The 17,308-nt window shown below is 36.9% G+C and overlaps 1 protein-coding gene across 2 annotated transcripts in view; it reads right to left on the reverse strand.

Moving 5' to 3' along the window:
• The window catches only part of LOC145489054 (tubulin-specific chaperone D-like), a 33,650-nt gene extending 16,597 nt beyond the window's left edge, over window positions 1–17,053 (reverse strand). Inside the window, exons 1-30 of one of the 2 annotated variants that reach the window (XM_081467953.1) lie at window positions 14,954–17,053; window positions 14,042–14,092; window positions 13,803–13,900; window positions 13,389–13,490; window positions 12,839–12,991; window positions 12,282–12,337; window positions 11,651–11,733; window positions 11,097–11,146; window positions 10,776–10,821; window positions 9,793–9,881; window positions 9,059–9,102; window positions 8,432–8,492; window positions 8,293–8,334; window positions 7,871–7,913; window positions 7,424–7,484; window positions 6,983–7,057; window positions 6,315–6,346; window positions 5,868–5,930; window positions 5,061–5,120; window positions 4,871–4,967; window positions 4,076–4,133; window positions 3,655–3,684; window positions 3,200–3,285; window positions 2,767–2,847; window positions 2,363–2,436; window positions 1,763–1,880; window positions 1,306–1,366; window positions 774–796; window positions 371–402; window positions 172–234 (exon numbers count right to left, since the gene is read on the reverse strand). In XM_081467953.1, the coding sequence (XP_081324079.1) occupies window positions 172–234; window positions 371–402; window positions 774–796; window positions 1,306–1,366; window positions 1,763–1,880; window positions 2,363–2,436; window positions 2,767–2,847; window positions 3,200–3,285; window positions 3,655–3,684; window positions 4,076–4,133; window positions 4,871–4,967; window positions 5,061–5,120; window positions 5,868–5,930; window positions 6,315–6,346; window positions 6,983–7,057; window positions 7,424–7,484; window positions 7,871–7,913; window positions 8,293–8,334; window positions 8,432–8,492; window positions 9,059–9,102; window positions 9,793–9,881; window positions 10,776–10,821; window positions 11,097–11,146; window positions 11,651–11,733; window positions 12,282–12,337; window positions 12,839–12,991; window positions 13,389–13,490; window positions 13,803–13,900; window positions 14,042–14,092; window positions 14,954–15,146 (2,125 nt within the window). In that variant the 5' untranslated portion in view covers window positions 15,147–17,053. Of the gene's footprint in view, window positions 1–171; window positions 235–370; window positions 403–773; window positions 797–1,305; window positions 1,367–1,762; window positions 1,881–2,362; window positions 2,437–2,766; window positions 2,848–3,199; window positions 3,286–3,654; window positions 3,685–4,075; window positions 4,134–4,870; window positions 4,968–5,060; window positions 5,121–5,867; window positions 5,931–6,314; window positions 6,347–6,982; window positions 7,058–7,423; window positions 7,485–7,870; window positions 7,914–8,292; window positions 8,335–8,431; window positions 8,493–9,058; window positions 9,103–9,792; window positions 9,882–10,775; window positions 10,822–11,096; window positions 11,147–11,650; window positions 11,734–12,281; window positions 12,338–12,838; window positions 12,992–13,388; window positions 13,491–13,802; window positions 14,093–14,953 lie in introns of both variants that reach the window. The other variant, XM_081467952.1, reaches the window with a different exon arrangement.
• Between the last annotated feature and the right edge of the window lie 255 nt (window positions 17,054–17,308).

The raw sequence follows: 17,308 nt of genomic DNA on the forward strand, positions 1-17,308 counted from the left end.
ATGGCAAAATATACTGAATGAAAATATCTTTCTTCTATAATACTGACTTCAAGTGTTAGCCTTTCGGGTAAAAGGAATAAAACGAGGTCAAAGAGCAAACTGTGACGAAAATATAATTGTATTTTACTGGCAAAAGAAATAATAATGATGACAGTGATAACTCAGTCTCACCAATGATCTCATCGCCATGCCAGGGTATTTCGGATACAGAGAGCTTCTGTATTAAATGACAAACTGGAAAAAAAAGATAATTTATTACACAGCTACGGTTCAAACAGATCTATTATACAAGGTCAGTAAACAATCAGACAAACAAATACGTTCTGGTCTAAAACGACCTCTATTGCCTAAAATAGTTAAAATCATCTACCTGCTTGTCGCATGAACTCTCCTCCAAGACCTCTGTAAGAGCGAATCAAACACAGGTCATGCAAAGAATCTTACTTAGACAATGAACAGCTTTTGTGTAGTATCTCTTCCACACCAACATGCAAGCAAGAATCACTTAAACTCAAAATGCACGAGTTTGTATTCTCTTATGTTTTTATTTTTTATTTTTTCTATAACGGTTTTATGATCGTTATAAGGGGTCGGAAAACAGGACACTAGGGTACATCACGCAATGACCTTGCCGAAAAAGCAATTTCCAATACGCGCAGGCAGAATTCAAGTCGTAATGCTGTTTAATTCTCCGTGTCTGGAAGTACACGTATATGCTACGTCTTGCATCGCCCAAACATTCAAATGCCGTATATGTTACATTATAATCTTACCTGAAACGCTTGGCTGCTTTTAGCTAAAAACAAAACGAGAAACAGAAAATTAAAAAAGGTATTAAAAGTCTTCATACGAGCCAAGTGGTCCATCAGGCCGGCGCTTCTCTCCGGTTTCAGTAGCATGAAGTGACTAGTAGTATTTCTACTCCCCCCTGGATGGAATGCTAGTCCATCGCAGGGTTATCTCCAGCATTAAATTCACTGGTACCCGTTTATACAACTTGGTGTAGAGAGGCACTGTGAGTAAAGTTTGTTGCCCAAGAGCATAACACAATGTCCCCGGCCAGGGCTCGAACCCGGACCGCTCGATCCGGAGACGAGCGCACTAACCATGAGACCAGAAAAAGAGAAAAAAAAACATCACGTTTAGTTCTCGAGTCACTCACTCCTTCAGTGACTTCTTCATGTCTACTATTCAACGAACTCAAACGATTTCCCTATACCTCTCGGCATTTTAAAACCTAATTTAAAATAGATATTGTGTAGGGAGCGAATCTACATTAAAAGAACAAAATTTCAAGAGCTTTACCTGAGGTACAATGCCCTTCAGAACCTCAAAGCAGTCCTGGTCGAGCACTCCTGTAAGTGATCTGTAAAATGAAATCTTCACTTAGCGAGTGATATTTGAATTCAAAATCAGATTTAGAGAGGTTGCGCGAACTTCATACATGTACACATGCTTAAATACGCATTTTCAGCAATATGAAGGGAATAACAGGAAAACAAAAAAAAAAACAACAACAAAAAAAAAATAGCTATAACAACTAAAAGTAGTCTAATAACAATCTTAAATTGTAAGTCTAATAGTAAATTCTGAGTATGGCTCCAAACAATTGACAGTTTGCCTTCTTAATCTCCGAGTGTAAATCTTAGCATGCACCGGCGCAAGTCAATTATCTATTAGTCACTTTACTTCAACATTGCAATAAAATCAAGCTCGCCAATAGAATTCTAACAAGTTAACAACGTATTGTAGTATTCTGTACCTGCCACTTTGTTGGGCGTAGAGATACAGGGCATGAGTTACTTCAGCGCATCCCAGAATGTTACCGTGACGAGTGTTGAGATCGATGCTGTTGGTTTGCGACAGCATCTTAGGAAAAACTAAAAAAAGTAACAGAAATTAGTGTTAAAACTCCACAAACGTCGAAGGAAAACGTGACGTTTGATTTCAATCACTGGAGAAAAAAAACATAGCACTACTAATTGAACATTGACAAGTACAATGCGAAACGAGAAGCGACATGGTCGACAATTAATACGGCAATTTTTACGAGGAAGCATATTTTCCTCTTATAAGTGGCCCTAACGGTTCTCATGTGGACACGCTATGAAAGGAAAGACAAAAGCGTTACATCCAAAACTACAACTGTGCAGATTTCTTATCTACCAACAGGAAAATTCTGGAGTAAAAAAAACCCACTGCCTATTCGCACACTAGTCAAGGAGGCTTAAGGCTTCTGTTCAAATTTCCTTGAAACAGCTAGCTGCTCATCGTGTCCAGATATGCAACGTCTGTGGTGAAAAACAGCAGGTACTCGTTTCTTCGACTTATAACGTACATTACTTGCAATTGTAAACCATACCTGTCTTGGTTATGTACTCTGGGTCTGTAGGAGTCAGGTTGTGCAACGCTTGCGATGCCAGTTCACGAACGCTTCTGTCGAGAAAGAAGAGGGCCGTAATATATACAAATTACAAGCAAGGTAACTCAGTCACACAAGTAGTTTAAGAAATGTCGGTGTAAACAGTTAATGCCTCATTTCGTGAGCGCTTAATCCTTTTACCGTGAACTGGATGTTATTGGTTTTTACTTGCGCGCGAAAATTCAAAAAAAAAAAAAGAAAAAAAAGCAAAATCAAATCATGGAAAAGACAAGCATCTCTGTAGAGTTACGTTTTCAGGTCCAGTCCCAAATGCGTCCGCCCAAGCGGGATAGAAATGAACGCGCGGTAAAGTAATACAATGCATAGTTTCAGCATTGGCTCACCCGTCCCAGTGTTGTAATCTGACATCTGCTAGATTGTCAATCAAAGGTCTTGTATACTCCTTGAATTGAGCTATCGACACACTGAAAAACCAAAGCAATTTTACTCTTAAGTCGATGTTACATCAAACCTAACTTATTTGTCACACTCGACACTTTTTAAGTGCGACTAAAAGTCGCGTCGAATATAATCTAAGCCGCACAACTCCCCCCCCCCCCCCCCCAGTTGTGGTAAAGTCGAGCCACATTCCACTATTTCAGTAGACGCAATACGTACATATATTTGCTCTTTGGTTTATTTCACGTGCGTACACCATTTAAAACTGTAAAATATCATTGGCAATTGAAATCCACATTAACCTGAGGGTCGATCTAAGGAGGATACTTTGAACATACAGAATTGTTGACATATCAAAAAATGCCATTAAATTCTTACCTAATATTCAGATAAGTACTGATTCTGTTTCCAACAGCGAAGTAATCAGCCAGTGTAAGAATATCAATGCCGTGTGGAAAGGTACCCTAAGACCAAAGTGGACCAAAGTCTCTTACTAAATAAAACTAAATAAAACTAACCAATAAACAAATTATAATATTTCTCGTTGTATCATATCTTGTGATATCCTCAGTCAAAGCTGAACTCGAATAGTCCGGCTCAATTTAACAGCCACTCATGCTGGGAATCTCTCCAAATTAAACTCAATTGAATTTCTTTTTCAGGATTTTTCCCGGCACGATCCTCTAATGAAAGTTGCAGGGTTTCATTCAATATGAAATCATATTCATCTGGAAAATTGCGTTCTCAGCAAAAATTTCATTTCAATTTATTTTCACTAAACTCTGTTTAGATAATGTATCTGCGTAATAATGTAGAGGGCGAGATATACTTGCCTGTCTTCCCACATTTTCTTGAAAAGCAGCCTATGAAAAACAATGAATAGGCATTGTTGTTAACAAGTCAGAGCACCTAAACTAGTGCAGACGAATTTCTATTTGCACGCGGTATTAAAGGTTTGTAGTTTAGAACAAGTAACAATAAATAAGTAATAATAGTTGTGTGTAATCAATTTTCCTTTCAGTTTTAACACAACAACGATCCTTTTGGAGCAAAAGCAGAAAGATCAAAACAACGGACTTTCCTTCCCCTCCCCTCAATCCACGTTGTCATCAAATATTTAAACACACTCTTTCGTGCTGTTCCCAAATTTGACGATTTTTTAACTGTCGTCGATCCACAAATTGAAGTATTAAAAGTATATCGACTAAAAACGGTCAAGACTGTCTTGGAACATAAAAGCAAAGTTTCACTTACAGAGGCTGCCCGTCTGCAATTAACTTCACGATCAAACAAAGCGGTAGTAACAAGAGAACTGTCGAGGAAAACAAAACACACGAATCCTTCATAGTCAGAAGCTATGTTTCTTCACTGTTTTGACACTATTCTTTTATTATACTTTAAGCTGAGGTTTCAGGGAATCTTCGACTACTGTCATACAAATGACGTGGAAGATGACAAAAAATTGTTTGATGATTGTAAACGTTTTTTGAACTCTTGATAAACTCGGCGAGAAAAGACACGGTTTCTTGTCAATGGGTAGATTAATCATCATAACGCCAAACGAAGAAGGATAACACTTTCCACGCGGTCTACCATTTGCTTCCTGCACATGAAAGAAAGTTTTTTCTTGCTTGGGCGAACAAGCATTCAGTTATTTATGGCTTGCGGAAAAAGCAAGAGAATCTACAGCAATGTGATGTTTGCCGTTTGCTGTATAACGTGGGGCTTAAACCCTAGTCAGCCTCTGCCATTTTTGATGTCATCGAAATGAATGATATTGCATGGATGATGGTGAAGCGCAATCTTATTGCTTTACTGTAAGTTGAGTCCCTAAAAGTAAGTTTAATTATTTTTAGTAGTTTCACAGTGATTTCCTCCGTTTTGAAGTGGTCTGAATAAAGTATAATAGCCAAAACTCTCGTATGTAAACAAAAACAAAGATGTGACTGACTAGGGCCCTTTAACCTGTACACTGTATTGGCGGATGCCGTAACGGCTGCGCAATTGTAGAGCTAAAGAGAAGAGAGAATTTTAAAAGCATGGTTATACCTGGCTATTCCTTGAACGTGTGGTTGGATTTCCTTTGGATCATACGCTCGAGCAAACGACCAACAAACATAGCAAGCGCCATCTCTGACATGGCTCCCTAGAGAACAAACGGAATGACAAGTTAAAAGCGATTTTACAGTTAGTCGAATCGAGCATGTTGGTGAATTGAAAAAGCGAAAAAGCTACTCACCAACACTGCAATATCCTCTAATTTCGTCATAAGATAAGGCTTTCAGCACAGCGGGAACAACTGAAAAATAAAAACAAAACTCACTGATGAATTACGTATTTTGCACGTGTTTGATAAAACCTGAGCAGTTGTATGCAGCGGTGTAAGTGTTCGTAGTATTGTATATTGGAAAAAGAAACGCTTATCTTTTCATAAAATGTCAGAGACATGTGCAACATGAACGTGAGCATCAAATACTAGTTACAAAACCTCTACCTGAGAAACAAATAAGGAAACAAAAACGAAACAGAAAACAATAACGAAACAATATAACATTCTATTTAACAAACATTCATAAACCCCAAAGAAATAGTTGTAAACCACAAAGGAACAACGATGGTTAAGGACGGAGAAGATTGACGCAGATTACAATTGACGAAGTTGAAAACTGTAGGCTAAACTTTTCAAGATGCGCAAAGCGTGACGTAGCTCCTTTAATTCGCTGTCCAAAATTAAGCACTGTACTTGTCAAATGAAAAAAACCTCAATCCTTACATAACGATTTCGCCCTAATTAGTGCAAATGCCGCATTTCCTTGTGTGCATTCAAGATGATAACAATCAGAATCTCAAGTTCAAAATATCACTATCCTTTACTGATCACCATACATTTCTTTAGAAGTCAGCTGTGAGAATTTGATAGTACATCGAAACAATATCCCCTTATTGATGATTTTTTTTGTTCTCATAACCTGTCTGCTTTGAAACGAAATCTCGATGTACATGTTAAGATAAATTACATGTTGATAAATTGAGGCTTATGGCAAACCTTCAGGTAGTCTGTCAGGTAACAGAAGTCCTCTCCGACCAAGCTCAGCAAGGGCTAAACATCCTGAAACAGAGAAAAAAGAGCTAAAAGGGCGGACCAAACAACAATTGATATCAGATCAAATATTCACGTTTGTTCCACTGTCAAATCATGGTTAGTAGAGGAGACTAACTATGGTTAAATGAATCTTCTTCGTGCTCGTTACAATTTAAAAAAGGCTCAAGTTTTTGTGAGATGTACGAGTTATTTCTCGTTCAACACGCAGACGATATCTACTTTCGTGTATTCTTGGCTGTCTGCTGTTTTCGTTTTGTCGACAAAATGGCTTTTTTGATTCCCTTACCGCTTTTAAAAAATGAGCATCTCTATGATTTTGTAACATTGAAAGGGCCACAATGTCGACTGGTAAAAACTTAAACTTTAGTAAAACTCAAAATTAAAACTAACCTCCGTGCCAACCGCAATCTGATTCTCTGAAACTAAATAATAAATTATAGTAATTACTACACATGATTTTATGTCTAGATAAGTTGGTCCGTTGGCGAGTAGAGCAAATAGGCCGTTTTCAAAGAGACAAATCAGTAACCACTGCAAATGGTTTACTCAACCTAGCCTGAAGGCGGGGCAGATACTACTACTTCCCACATTTTCGGTGATGGACAAAAATCAGAAGAGTCAGTTAGTGACAATGTCGATTTTAGCCGCATAATTCATTGACTTATGCAGCTAAAATCGAAATTGACTTGTCTTCACACTGGGATCACTTATGTTTCCTTGACGGACAACTTGTTCCAGAAGAGTTTCTGTTCATTTGTCATGGAAAGACAAATCGTTGAAACAAAGTCAGACGAGTATTACTACGGTCCAAAATCTTGTCCGTCCCATTTCCGCACGGAGACGCGGCTTAATCGTACAATTTCCGATGAGAAAACGCACAAATTTCTTGGTATCCAAAAACTTTATTCCAATTACGTTTTGTAGAATACAAAAATGGTCTCGTCAAACGGAAATAAGATCACAACGTCCAATAAATGTTGTGACACTCATTTTGAGCAAATTTGTGGTGTGGTCTTGATTTCCAACCATAGATATATACATGTATGTATGTATCTAACCTGAATAGTTCTAGGACATTTTCAACGATCTGGTCAGCAAGCTCTTGAGGAAGTCTACCAGTTATTCTTCCAACCCTGTGTTCAACAGGAAAACAACGTCAGCCCAGTGGTCCGTCCAAAATCAAGACAAGCACAACATCAATAAAGCATTGCGAATAAAAATGTGTAAGTCAAAACTGTACTATAACGGACAGTTTCTCTGTTGGGTAAGCGCGGCTTCGGATTTCTAGCAACTTTGGCCGCCATTTCTTTTTAAACTTCAACGTCTTTTATAGACCAGTGTTTCTTAACAGTACATGTATTGTCTTCATTATTTAAAAAAAAAGCTGCCTCTGTAATTATATGTGCGAGACAAGCTTTGAAAATTTAAGCTGCACTTCTCAACTAAAATTGAAGTGAATACTTTTGTTCCTTCTCGTTTAATACCAAAATAGAGTTTACCCTTTAGCAGCCGACCATCTTACGACAGTGTCCTTGTCTTTAAGGCCCGTCAGAAGCTTCTCTGTGAAGCAAAACATTATTTATCAAGGGTAGAAAATTAAATAGACATTGCACAACTAAATAATAAACTAGCTTACAACTTTTGTCACCAAGAATCCACTGATATTCAGGACAAATGTTTTCACGAATTTCAACAGGCCATATTCGTATTCTCGGTAATGGACTGGAACTAGCTTGCAACTGAGGCAAAAGCGGGGAGTCTTTTCAAATGCAAACAACATTTAACTCATGTCCCCCGCATGCGCCTCAATTGAACACGAAAGTTAAGCAGTGCGAACAAGTAAACAAACAAGCAAACAAAATTAATGTGTCAAATACCATATGATGGTGGATGAAACACTAGGCTAACTTAATCACTGTTTTTCAAACAGTGAGATGTAAACCAACCAATAATATCCTCTAATTCCTCGGGAACATCATATTCTTCTTCCTGCAACAGAAAACGTTTCAAGAACCCTCTTGTCAGGTAAATGACAAAATATAAATCTTTGCAATTAGCAAATAATGTCGGACTGAACTATTGACATATATAGTCCTGCCGTTGCGTTTTTGTAAATTTGGACATTATTGTACCTTTGATAGTCGGTTGACTATATTCAAGGACATGTTAAAGTAATATTGCCCAGAAAATAAATTGTGTGTTACTAAAAAACGCGAAGTTAAAGTGATTCAAAAAGCACAATTTCCGCAAAATTGGAATTTAAGTGTCGCAAACTATGCGCAACTCAAAATCGCAAAATAGACGTGTCGTGAAAATTTCATGTAATAAAGTACTGGTACGTAGAAATGCTACATTCTTCATTACTTACTTCATTTGCACTAAATCCTGTCGCTTGGTGATGCCTTTCATTCTGAGAAGCAATTTAAAAAAAAATGCAACAAGAGTTTTTCCTCAAATTTTATCATAAACTAAAGCAACATCACAATGAATCTTGCCAAATGCAGTACCTGTTCTTGTGAGAATGGATTTGCCAAGTTGTATACCAGAGAACGGCTTCCTCGTTGATACCTATACACAGAAAAGTATTTTAACTGTTTCAAAGCCTGGCTTAATTGTTACAAACATTACTTTGTGAGCTGTCATTTCAAATGGCATGCCAAACAAAAACTCTTTTATCACAGAGGAGGGCAAATTGAATGGTAAAAACCCAAAACACACATTTTCATTGACGGAAAGTAACCCAAAAATAACGGTCTCGTTTTCAAAAGAAAAAGGCCTTGTTATAAGGCATTTTTTTTTGGAAAAACTAGACTGTTATTTTTGGGTTACAGAAATCTGAAATGCATTGAAGCTAGCAGCAAACTCAAAGTTTTCATTACCTACAAATTCAAAACTTCCTTGTAAATGTTGGTGATATGCAAAGCCTTGACAAGAATACCACAGTTGATAAAAACAAAACTCAGCAAAACCCAGTGGCAGTGATTTAATTTGTAAATGATCATCAATAATTAATTAGTAACGCTTTTTTTTCATTTATTACAGACTTCTTGGGGTGGAGTCAATTAATCAGCATATTGTGAGTTTGCCCAAAGTCAGTGATTATGTCATACTAATACAGCACTGGCAGAACTGACCTCCAGGATGCTATTCTTGGTCGCAGAAAGGTCAAACCAAGACGCTAGGAAGAGAAAATGTAAAAATGAATTCCCTTAACAAACTTGCACACAAGAAATAGTTCAAACAGAAGTTTTACTCTTTTTAAGACATTGCTATACCTATATGGAAAAAATGGAAAAAAAATGGAAAAAATTGAAAAATTGGAAAAAATGGAAAAAATGGAAAAAAGTGAGATTGTGATGGCATTTTATAATTTGCACATGGACAATAGCAAAATTCAAGATGAAACGTAACGCCATAACTGGTATGTATGTTCATTTCATAAGTTCTGATAAATTATATACCAGTCCATGTAGCTCTTTCTATGAGAAAGAAACCTGTGAGAAACTTGGCTATTTTGTTATACATCTGTTCAGTAATTTACATGCAATGTACATGTAGACCACCTAACAAAGGCATTTCCAATAACAAGCACCTGGGCTTATCAGGGCTTGAATTCCAGCTTGCCCTTGAGACAAGTAGCTCTTGTCTTGTCCTGAACAAGTCTTTGTTTGCTCTTTTAATGACTTAGTCGATACATGACTAGCCTGATCTCTTGCCCATTGGGCAAGTGAGAATGAAAGGCTACTTACCCAGAAGGAAGATCAACTTGTCCCGAACAACCGGACGGCACTTTTTCGAGCGCTGTTAACATGTTTATAGAAAATTATGGTCTTTAAAAAGAAGTAGTGTCCAATGTATATAAATGTACCTGTATAAGTTTGATATTCAATTTCCTTAGCAATGTGTTGTTAATGCTTGATATCTCACAGGCACCAGTTTGCTTCAAGACAATGGGGGCTAAATAATATAAAAGCATAAAGAATGTTTATTATTTATTCATACAGTTGTATATAATATCATTTTACATTAAAAATCAATTTCTGCAAATTTAAGTAACTTGGGGTATCTACAATGGGGGACAAAACTCTTAGGACAATTAACACACTATGCCTTAATTTCTCCTCCTTTTCTCCTTGCCCCCAAGCAATGTTGTAGTTTGTGCAGCCCTGTACACTTAAGCCTGCCCTGAAAGTGTTTCGTCATTCCAACATTGTTTGGAGGGGGGGGGGGGGGGGGCGAGGGCATTCTTGGTATCCACATGGTTAAAGAAGTGCATATTATGCTACATCTGATTATTTGATAATGTGGAAGCAAGGTTTTCCATAACTGCTCCAAGGATTTTTGTCCTCCATTGTAGATATGAATTTTAGAAAACGGTGCTCATACCATATAATCTCGTCTAACGTACAAAAAAAAAAAAAAAAAATTTAATAATGCTACGTGCAGGATATTTCATTTGAGCAGTTGTTTTACAGCTGTAAAATGACATTTTACATTTGTAAAACATTTTACGACGGCATTTGAGAACACGAGGGAAATGTAGAAAACACGAGCCGCAGACGAGTACTTTCTATATTTCTCGAGTGTTCTCAAATGTCCGGAGTGTTTTATCACAGTGTAACACACGGCTTAGGCTTCTTCATTTGCTTCATGATATAGATTTTACACACGAAAAACAATAAAACACGCTTTTTCTATGTTTTATACTCTCTATGTTTTATACTCTGATAAAACATGGGTTTTTTGACTAATCAGAGCGCATGGAGGGTCCTATCTATATCATAATCAAAAATAGATTGAACTCCTTACAAAATAATTTCAACTGTAGAGACTTGGAAATGGATCACTTACCATATGGTATCAAGTCTTCTCTTTTCCCATGCTTGAAAAGTAAAGCCTTAAGGATAATAGGAAATTTAACAAAAGAAACAGAAACTATGACAAATGTAGCTCATGCAAAAGTTTGAAAAATCTGCGATGAATGTAGAGCTCAGCGGCTCTGTGTGTCCTTATTAAAAATTATATATTAATTAATTAATATAATTGGAAAAATGAAAAATGTATGGAACCTTCAGGTGCCAGACCTAGTGGGTCGTGAATGTTACATAATTTACTGTCAGTGTTATTTTCATTTTGTTCATTAGATGTACACGTGTATTACTACTGAATTACCAGTGTTGTTAAGATCCCTGTCAGTAGCAGCATACCATCCATGGTTTCCCCTGTCAGTTATAAATACAAATCAAAAAAAATTTTGTTATCTTATCTTTTTATAGATATTTTTTTTAACCTCTATTTTTCATTATAGGTTTAAGGGATAGGCAAAAACTTAAGGTTCTTAGCTTGAGGTTAGCCACATGTCTGAAGAAAGACAGAAACTGACCGAGGCTCCTTGGCTTTGTTCCAATATAGAGTTAATGAGCAATTATGTCAAATTAAATAAATGAACAAATTGTTAACTACGTGTAAGTCTAAGAAATGTATCCTGTGGAACAGGCAGATAGGTGGCATATAAGAAGAATGAAGAACCACGTATGATACACAAGCACAAACGGTGACTTCTGCAAGCCCAAAGTGAAACAAATAAGTGTTGTGCTTTGCACTCATTCTAGAGGTTTGTACTCATGGTCAAGCTCTGCACTTGAGTATTGCACTTTGCACTCTGTCCCGCTGATCAGTGCCTTCCTTTGTGTAACTTTATTTTTAATCATCATTTGTGCACAAACCATTTGCCTTTTCCATCCTTATCAAGCACCAATCTTGGAATTCCGCTAGCTTCTCTTTCTTTACATCTGGCCTTGTTACAAACCTTTCAAATAAATTATTTACACGGGATTGCATATAATGTTGGTGAATATTTAGCTTGTGGCCAAAATGCATGCACAATCTGAAATGATTACAAGTACATCAATTCAATAAACTAAACAGAAACACTAATCACTGATACTGGAAATTTATCATGAATTCGACAAGACTTCCAACTAACAATAAAACCTTCGTAATAATAAATGAAAGAATTTGGAACAAACTAAAATTTTATGGTCAGCATAAAAAGTGAAGTAGCTGAACAAATGATTTTCTTACCTATAATTATAATTGTTAATATTAATAATACGTTCAATTGCCAAATGACTAGTAAAAATTAACCAAAAAAAAAAAAAAATTGACAAGCTACATGTACAAACAAGTTAGCTAATATAATAATTAAAAGAGAATTTGTGTGTGTGCCATGTGAGATTTACAGGTACACAAACCCTCACTCAAACACCATCCTGTCAATCCAATAGAGTGTCATGGTTACATAGCACGTACATTTTTCTTTACACAAAAAATAATCTAATTATTTAATAGACTTACTTTGAAATAACTAAAGCTGCAGCATCCCGTGATTTGTCAGGAACTGATAGATACACCTGGTGCACAAAGTTGTTAATAATAAATAACTTATCACAAAGAGAAGACACCCATTTCATAACAGTGTCATAACTAGAGCTCATCACTGAAGAAGGCAGTCTCAGACTGTACTGGGAAATATTGGTCTTCAGTGGCTTTTTGTACAGACCTCGTTACACTCAGTCCATACGTCACGACCTCAGGCCAATATTACCCAGTATAGCCCTTGTGTTTGGTTAGTAAGAGGTGAGTATATTAGCTGTGCCTTTCTCAGTTCAAGACATATTACTTTTACATTTCAGTTGATGAATCAGGTACTAAATAATTAAATGTATCTTGCAAGAATTTTCTTTCGCAGTCTTCAAGGAATAACTATGCATGCCATGTTTATGATGCGAAGTACTGTAATGTCACATGTGATTTCTGTAAAATGTAGAACAATGTACATGGACATACTGAATGCACAATCAATAAACTTCTTTAAACCTTCTGGGCAAAATTCTTTGACTGTTTCAGTTTACCTTTGCTGTTTCAAGGATTCTGTCCACCACTGGCCTGCGTCTTTCCACTGCTCCAGTGAAAGCTTCTTTGAGCCCATCAAAGCGAGCCATGTCAAATGGTATCATACAGACAATTGACAGCCATAACAGAAGAACATAGCGTGCTTCCCAGGTCTGATGGACAAAAAGTTATAATTACTGAACAGTCTTAAATTTTTTTTTAACTGAATGGTTAAACAGATAAGATTGTTAAATTACAAAACCAATCAACTACATGTAACTACAGTAAGTGTTAATAAAATAAAAATTATCTAGCAGCAACACAGTCATTTCTGCCGATTGTTTGACTCACCTTTAAATCATTTGACATGAATCTATTTTTAATTATATAAATTTGTGTAGAATCAATTACTAGTTTATTTTTGTTAATGACCAATCTTTGCTGTGTGCACACTGCACTGAGAGGTATATGTACATACAAAGTACATACTTAGTTATTAATTTAGAACAGTGTATAAATGACTGCCACATTAAAATCAAATCTAGACAACAAGAGTTTGCATATATGCACCTCGTGATCTTGAGGATTTTGCTGAGAAAGCATCCCAAGAACTGGTTCTACATCAGTGACTTCATGAGAAAACAGTCGGACCACATGCTTGGGTCCTCTAACCTGGAAAGTTAAAATTAAATTTATAATGTACCCGTGAGTAACACAAAAATGTATATACATTTATAATTTACTACTCCCTCTCTCATTTCAAATCTTACTAAATCTATTAACTAAAGTTGTTATCAATCAATCACCTGGTAAGTCATTTATCAACCCTATCAGTGTATATAAGTGCTACACAAATAACAGTATTTATTTCATGAAACAAACAAATAAAAATCAACAACAAACTGTTGTGCTTACATGTATGGTCTACTAATTCATTGAGTAATTTCACTGTGTAGTAATCAAAATCAATTTTTGCATATAAACCTTGGTTATGAGATAGAGATATTTAAAGGCCTGCTTTATCACTTTGACTGGGTTTGACAGATCACGCACTATAAGCTGCAGTTTCTGTACGAGACATTCTGAAAATAAAATAAGACATAAAATGTGTTTCGTAGTTACCACAAGGCAGTCACAAAAAAATGACAGCTGGAGCCAAATCAGCAACAATCTTAAATGCCAACAACAACAACAACAACTTGTAAAAACAGCTTCACATGTACCTAGATGTGGATCCAGCAGATGTGGCTGCTCTTGGTAACTGTTCAGTATAACTGCAAAGAAAGATTATCTGCTACCTAATTTGTTTATTTTAAAAAGAAGTTTTAAAATTGCACTGTCTAAACTCGGGCATTCTCTCTGTGTATCAAAATGATCAAGTCTTGGCACTGCATGTAAATGTCTCATACAAACATGCACGCAAATGGAATAGAACTGCAAGCCAGTGTGAAAAATATGGAGCAGGTAGCTCACCCCCTTCCCACTTCTCCCCAGTTTTTGCTAACCCCAGGCAGGCTCGTTCACTCACATGCTTGCTCAATCTCCCCACCTAGAAAATGAATTTAGGAAAGGAAATGTCTGTTTATATAGGCCAAAAATGGTTTTAATTTACCCACAGCTTCATATCCTTTTTCAAGTTATAAATCCAATCCTTTTTTTCTTTTTCTTTTTTTTTTTTTTTTACTGCACTCATTTTGAAACCATGGCGTCTTAATAGCTCAACCAATCAATCAATAAATGTTACACTTACAATCAAAATAGATCAGAACATATAATTATTAAATAATGAATGAATGCATCTGTTATATATTGTTGACCTTAACATTGTTCTTTAACGATGGATTTTGAAGCCAGTTCGCTTATATTGTTTCGATTCGAAGGCACAGCTGATAGCAATAAATTTAGTGCTTTGTCAATGCACAAAATTTGCTATAGAATCGAACAAAAAATGAAAGTTAGGCAGCTGTTCTCCCATCAGCTAAACTATCGACTGCAAGGTGCTAAGCTATAATTACGGGGGTATATAAACCAGATTTAAAACTTAAAATATAGCATCAATGCATGGACAAGACTGACTAAAGGGCAGCATAGTATATCTTGACAGGTAAACAGGAGAAAAAACAAAGCGAACTTACCAATAAATCGTTCTTCTGCAGCCTCTAGTAAGATATCATCATGGCATATAGATCCTATAGATTCGATCAATGTTGTTACTTCTTGCACTTCAGTAAAATGATCCAGACTGTAACTCAGCGATTCGTCTTTGACCGCCATTTTTATTTTGGTCCAGTTACCAGTCCCTTGAGTGACAAACAACACGGTCGTCATGTAGCGACGTCAAGTGCTAGGAATTCGAACTTATTGCCTTGTTAACTGCAAATATCGTTGCTTTGTTCAATACCAAATAATTCCGGACTGTCCGATCCTTCCACTACCGATCTGCTATCCACCTCCTGCCCGCCCAGAGACTTTCGGTCAGCGGTTGGTCTCCGAGCGTCCAGACTTCGCGAAGGGCTGGTCAACCCAAGGTGTGGTGTTGCTGTAGCCATTTGTCGGTATTCAGTAACCATTTACTGAGGGTGTTAAAGGATATTTTCGTGATTCGTGAATGGCCTAATTTGTTTTCCCGTAAATGTGAAATGGCTTGTTTTTTTCTCGTGAATCGTAATTTCATTAGGAGCCGTGAACCATGATTTTCCAAAATAATTCTCCGTGGAATGAGGGGTACATGGAAATTTGCGGTGTTGCAGTGTTGATGTTTTTTTAATGCGGTGATGCGGTGAATAAAATCTCAACTTGCGGTGTTGCGGTGATCTCAAACCCTACGGTGTGCGATGTTTGTGTTTTTCACGCTGCGGTGTTCGGTGAAATGAAATTGTTTGCGGTGCTGGGGTTTTTGATGCTAAATTTGACCTAAACATAGCATGTAAACTTTGTTAATCGAAGCTAATTTATGACAAACACGTTCCATTGAGGTTAATAATTTATATAAAAAAAATACAGATCATCGCTTTCTAGTCAATCTTCAATATGCTTCGGCTGCCAATCCGAAGCTGTTTTCATTTATACGTAACTTGACAGGGAACTCGACCTCTGCCACCCGGAGCTCAGTGTTCGGTAGACACGTGGAGGAGCGAGGACAGAAACAATGTGTTTATTTTGTGGAAAATTGTTGAGGTATAAAAAGTATTATTTTAAGTGTAGGTGAACGAATCATGGCGCGAAAAGAACGTGTTGGGGTGACGGTGTTTCGTTAACTTTTCTTGCGGTGAGGCGGTGTTCGTTAATTCTTTTTGCGGTGTTGCGGTGTTTAGAACCCCCGATGTCCCCCTCTGGAATGAGAAAGAAATATTTTATCAGTAGCGAACCGTAATTCTGGTTGTGTACCGTTGTGTCCTATTATTTTCGACAGTAATTAACAATATTGCGTGACCGTGACAGGACTCTTCATGATTTCTTCATAGCTGGTTTTCAAATGACGTCACTAAAATTCGAACTACAAAACTATTGATCTTCCTGAGATTTTACTTAAATGATGTATAAGAGCAGCTGAAAACTAATATTCATACAAATTTTTGCTCCGAATGGGTTCTTGGTTTTGTGATACACTACGCTTGAGTTCCTGAGCTTTTGCGTGATGCGGCATTTACATGACGGCGTGGAGAGCTGTCATGATGGTTAAAAAAGTGACTTGGCTATCTTGACTTGGCTAAAGGGAACTTGGCTATCTGAACAGTTCATGTCTCAGAGAAAGTATTATTTTAATGTTTTAGAGTTCCTCGGGGGATAAATTCACGCTTTTGTAGCAAAACTCAGTGACAGATGTTTTTGTCGGTTTCCGGCCGCCATGTTGGTGCCCATACGGATGGGCACCAGCATGGCGTCTCCGTACAAATCACAGGCATCCCAAGTTCTCTCTATGAACTACACGAGCAACACAATATGGCATCGAATTATAAGGGTTTATATGGGATTTTCTACAAGATATCCATGGAGGTAGTTAAAAGTGAAAATTCTCAATAACCGGAATTCAAAACAGTCGCTTAAATCAAGTTCAATCGATAAAATAACCACACCGGAAGCAAACAACACACGTATGGAATAAGGTAAGCTATTTTTATTGAGAATTTCCACTTTTAACTACCTCAATGGATATCTTGTAGAAAATCCCATATAAACCCCTATAATTCGATGCCATATTGTGTTGCTCGTGTGGTTCATAGAGAGAGCTTGGACTGCCTGAGTACAAATCTCCTTAAATTTGGGTAAAAAATTGCTGTGACCAGAATTTTGGCGAGAGTCTTTGCATATTTACCTTCTTTCATTTCCCAGATTCTGGACTCTATCTATTGACCGGTTTTGATTTTTATTTTGATCTATTTTGAATTGCGTGACACTGAAAACCAGCAATTCTGAGCGCAGAACAAGAAGCGGACGGATGATAAGGACATCTAACAAGGCTGTGCTTCGGGCGTAACTTTTTTAATATC

Source organism: Orbicella franksi, chromosome 6 (assembly GCF_964199315.1).
Source record: "Orbicella franksi chromosome 6, jaOrbFran1.1, whole genome shotgun sequence".
Taxonomy (NCBI): domain Eukaryota; kingdom Metazoa; phylum Cnidaria; class Anthozoa; order Scleractinia; family Merulinidae; genus Orbicella; species Orbicella franksi.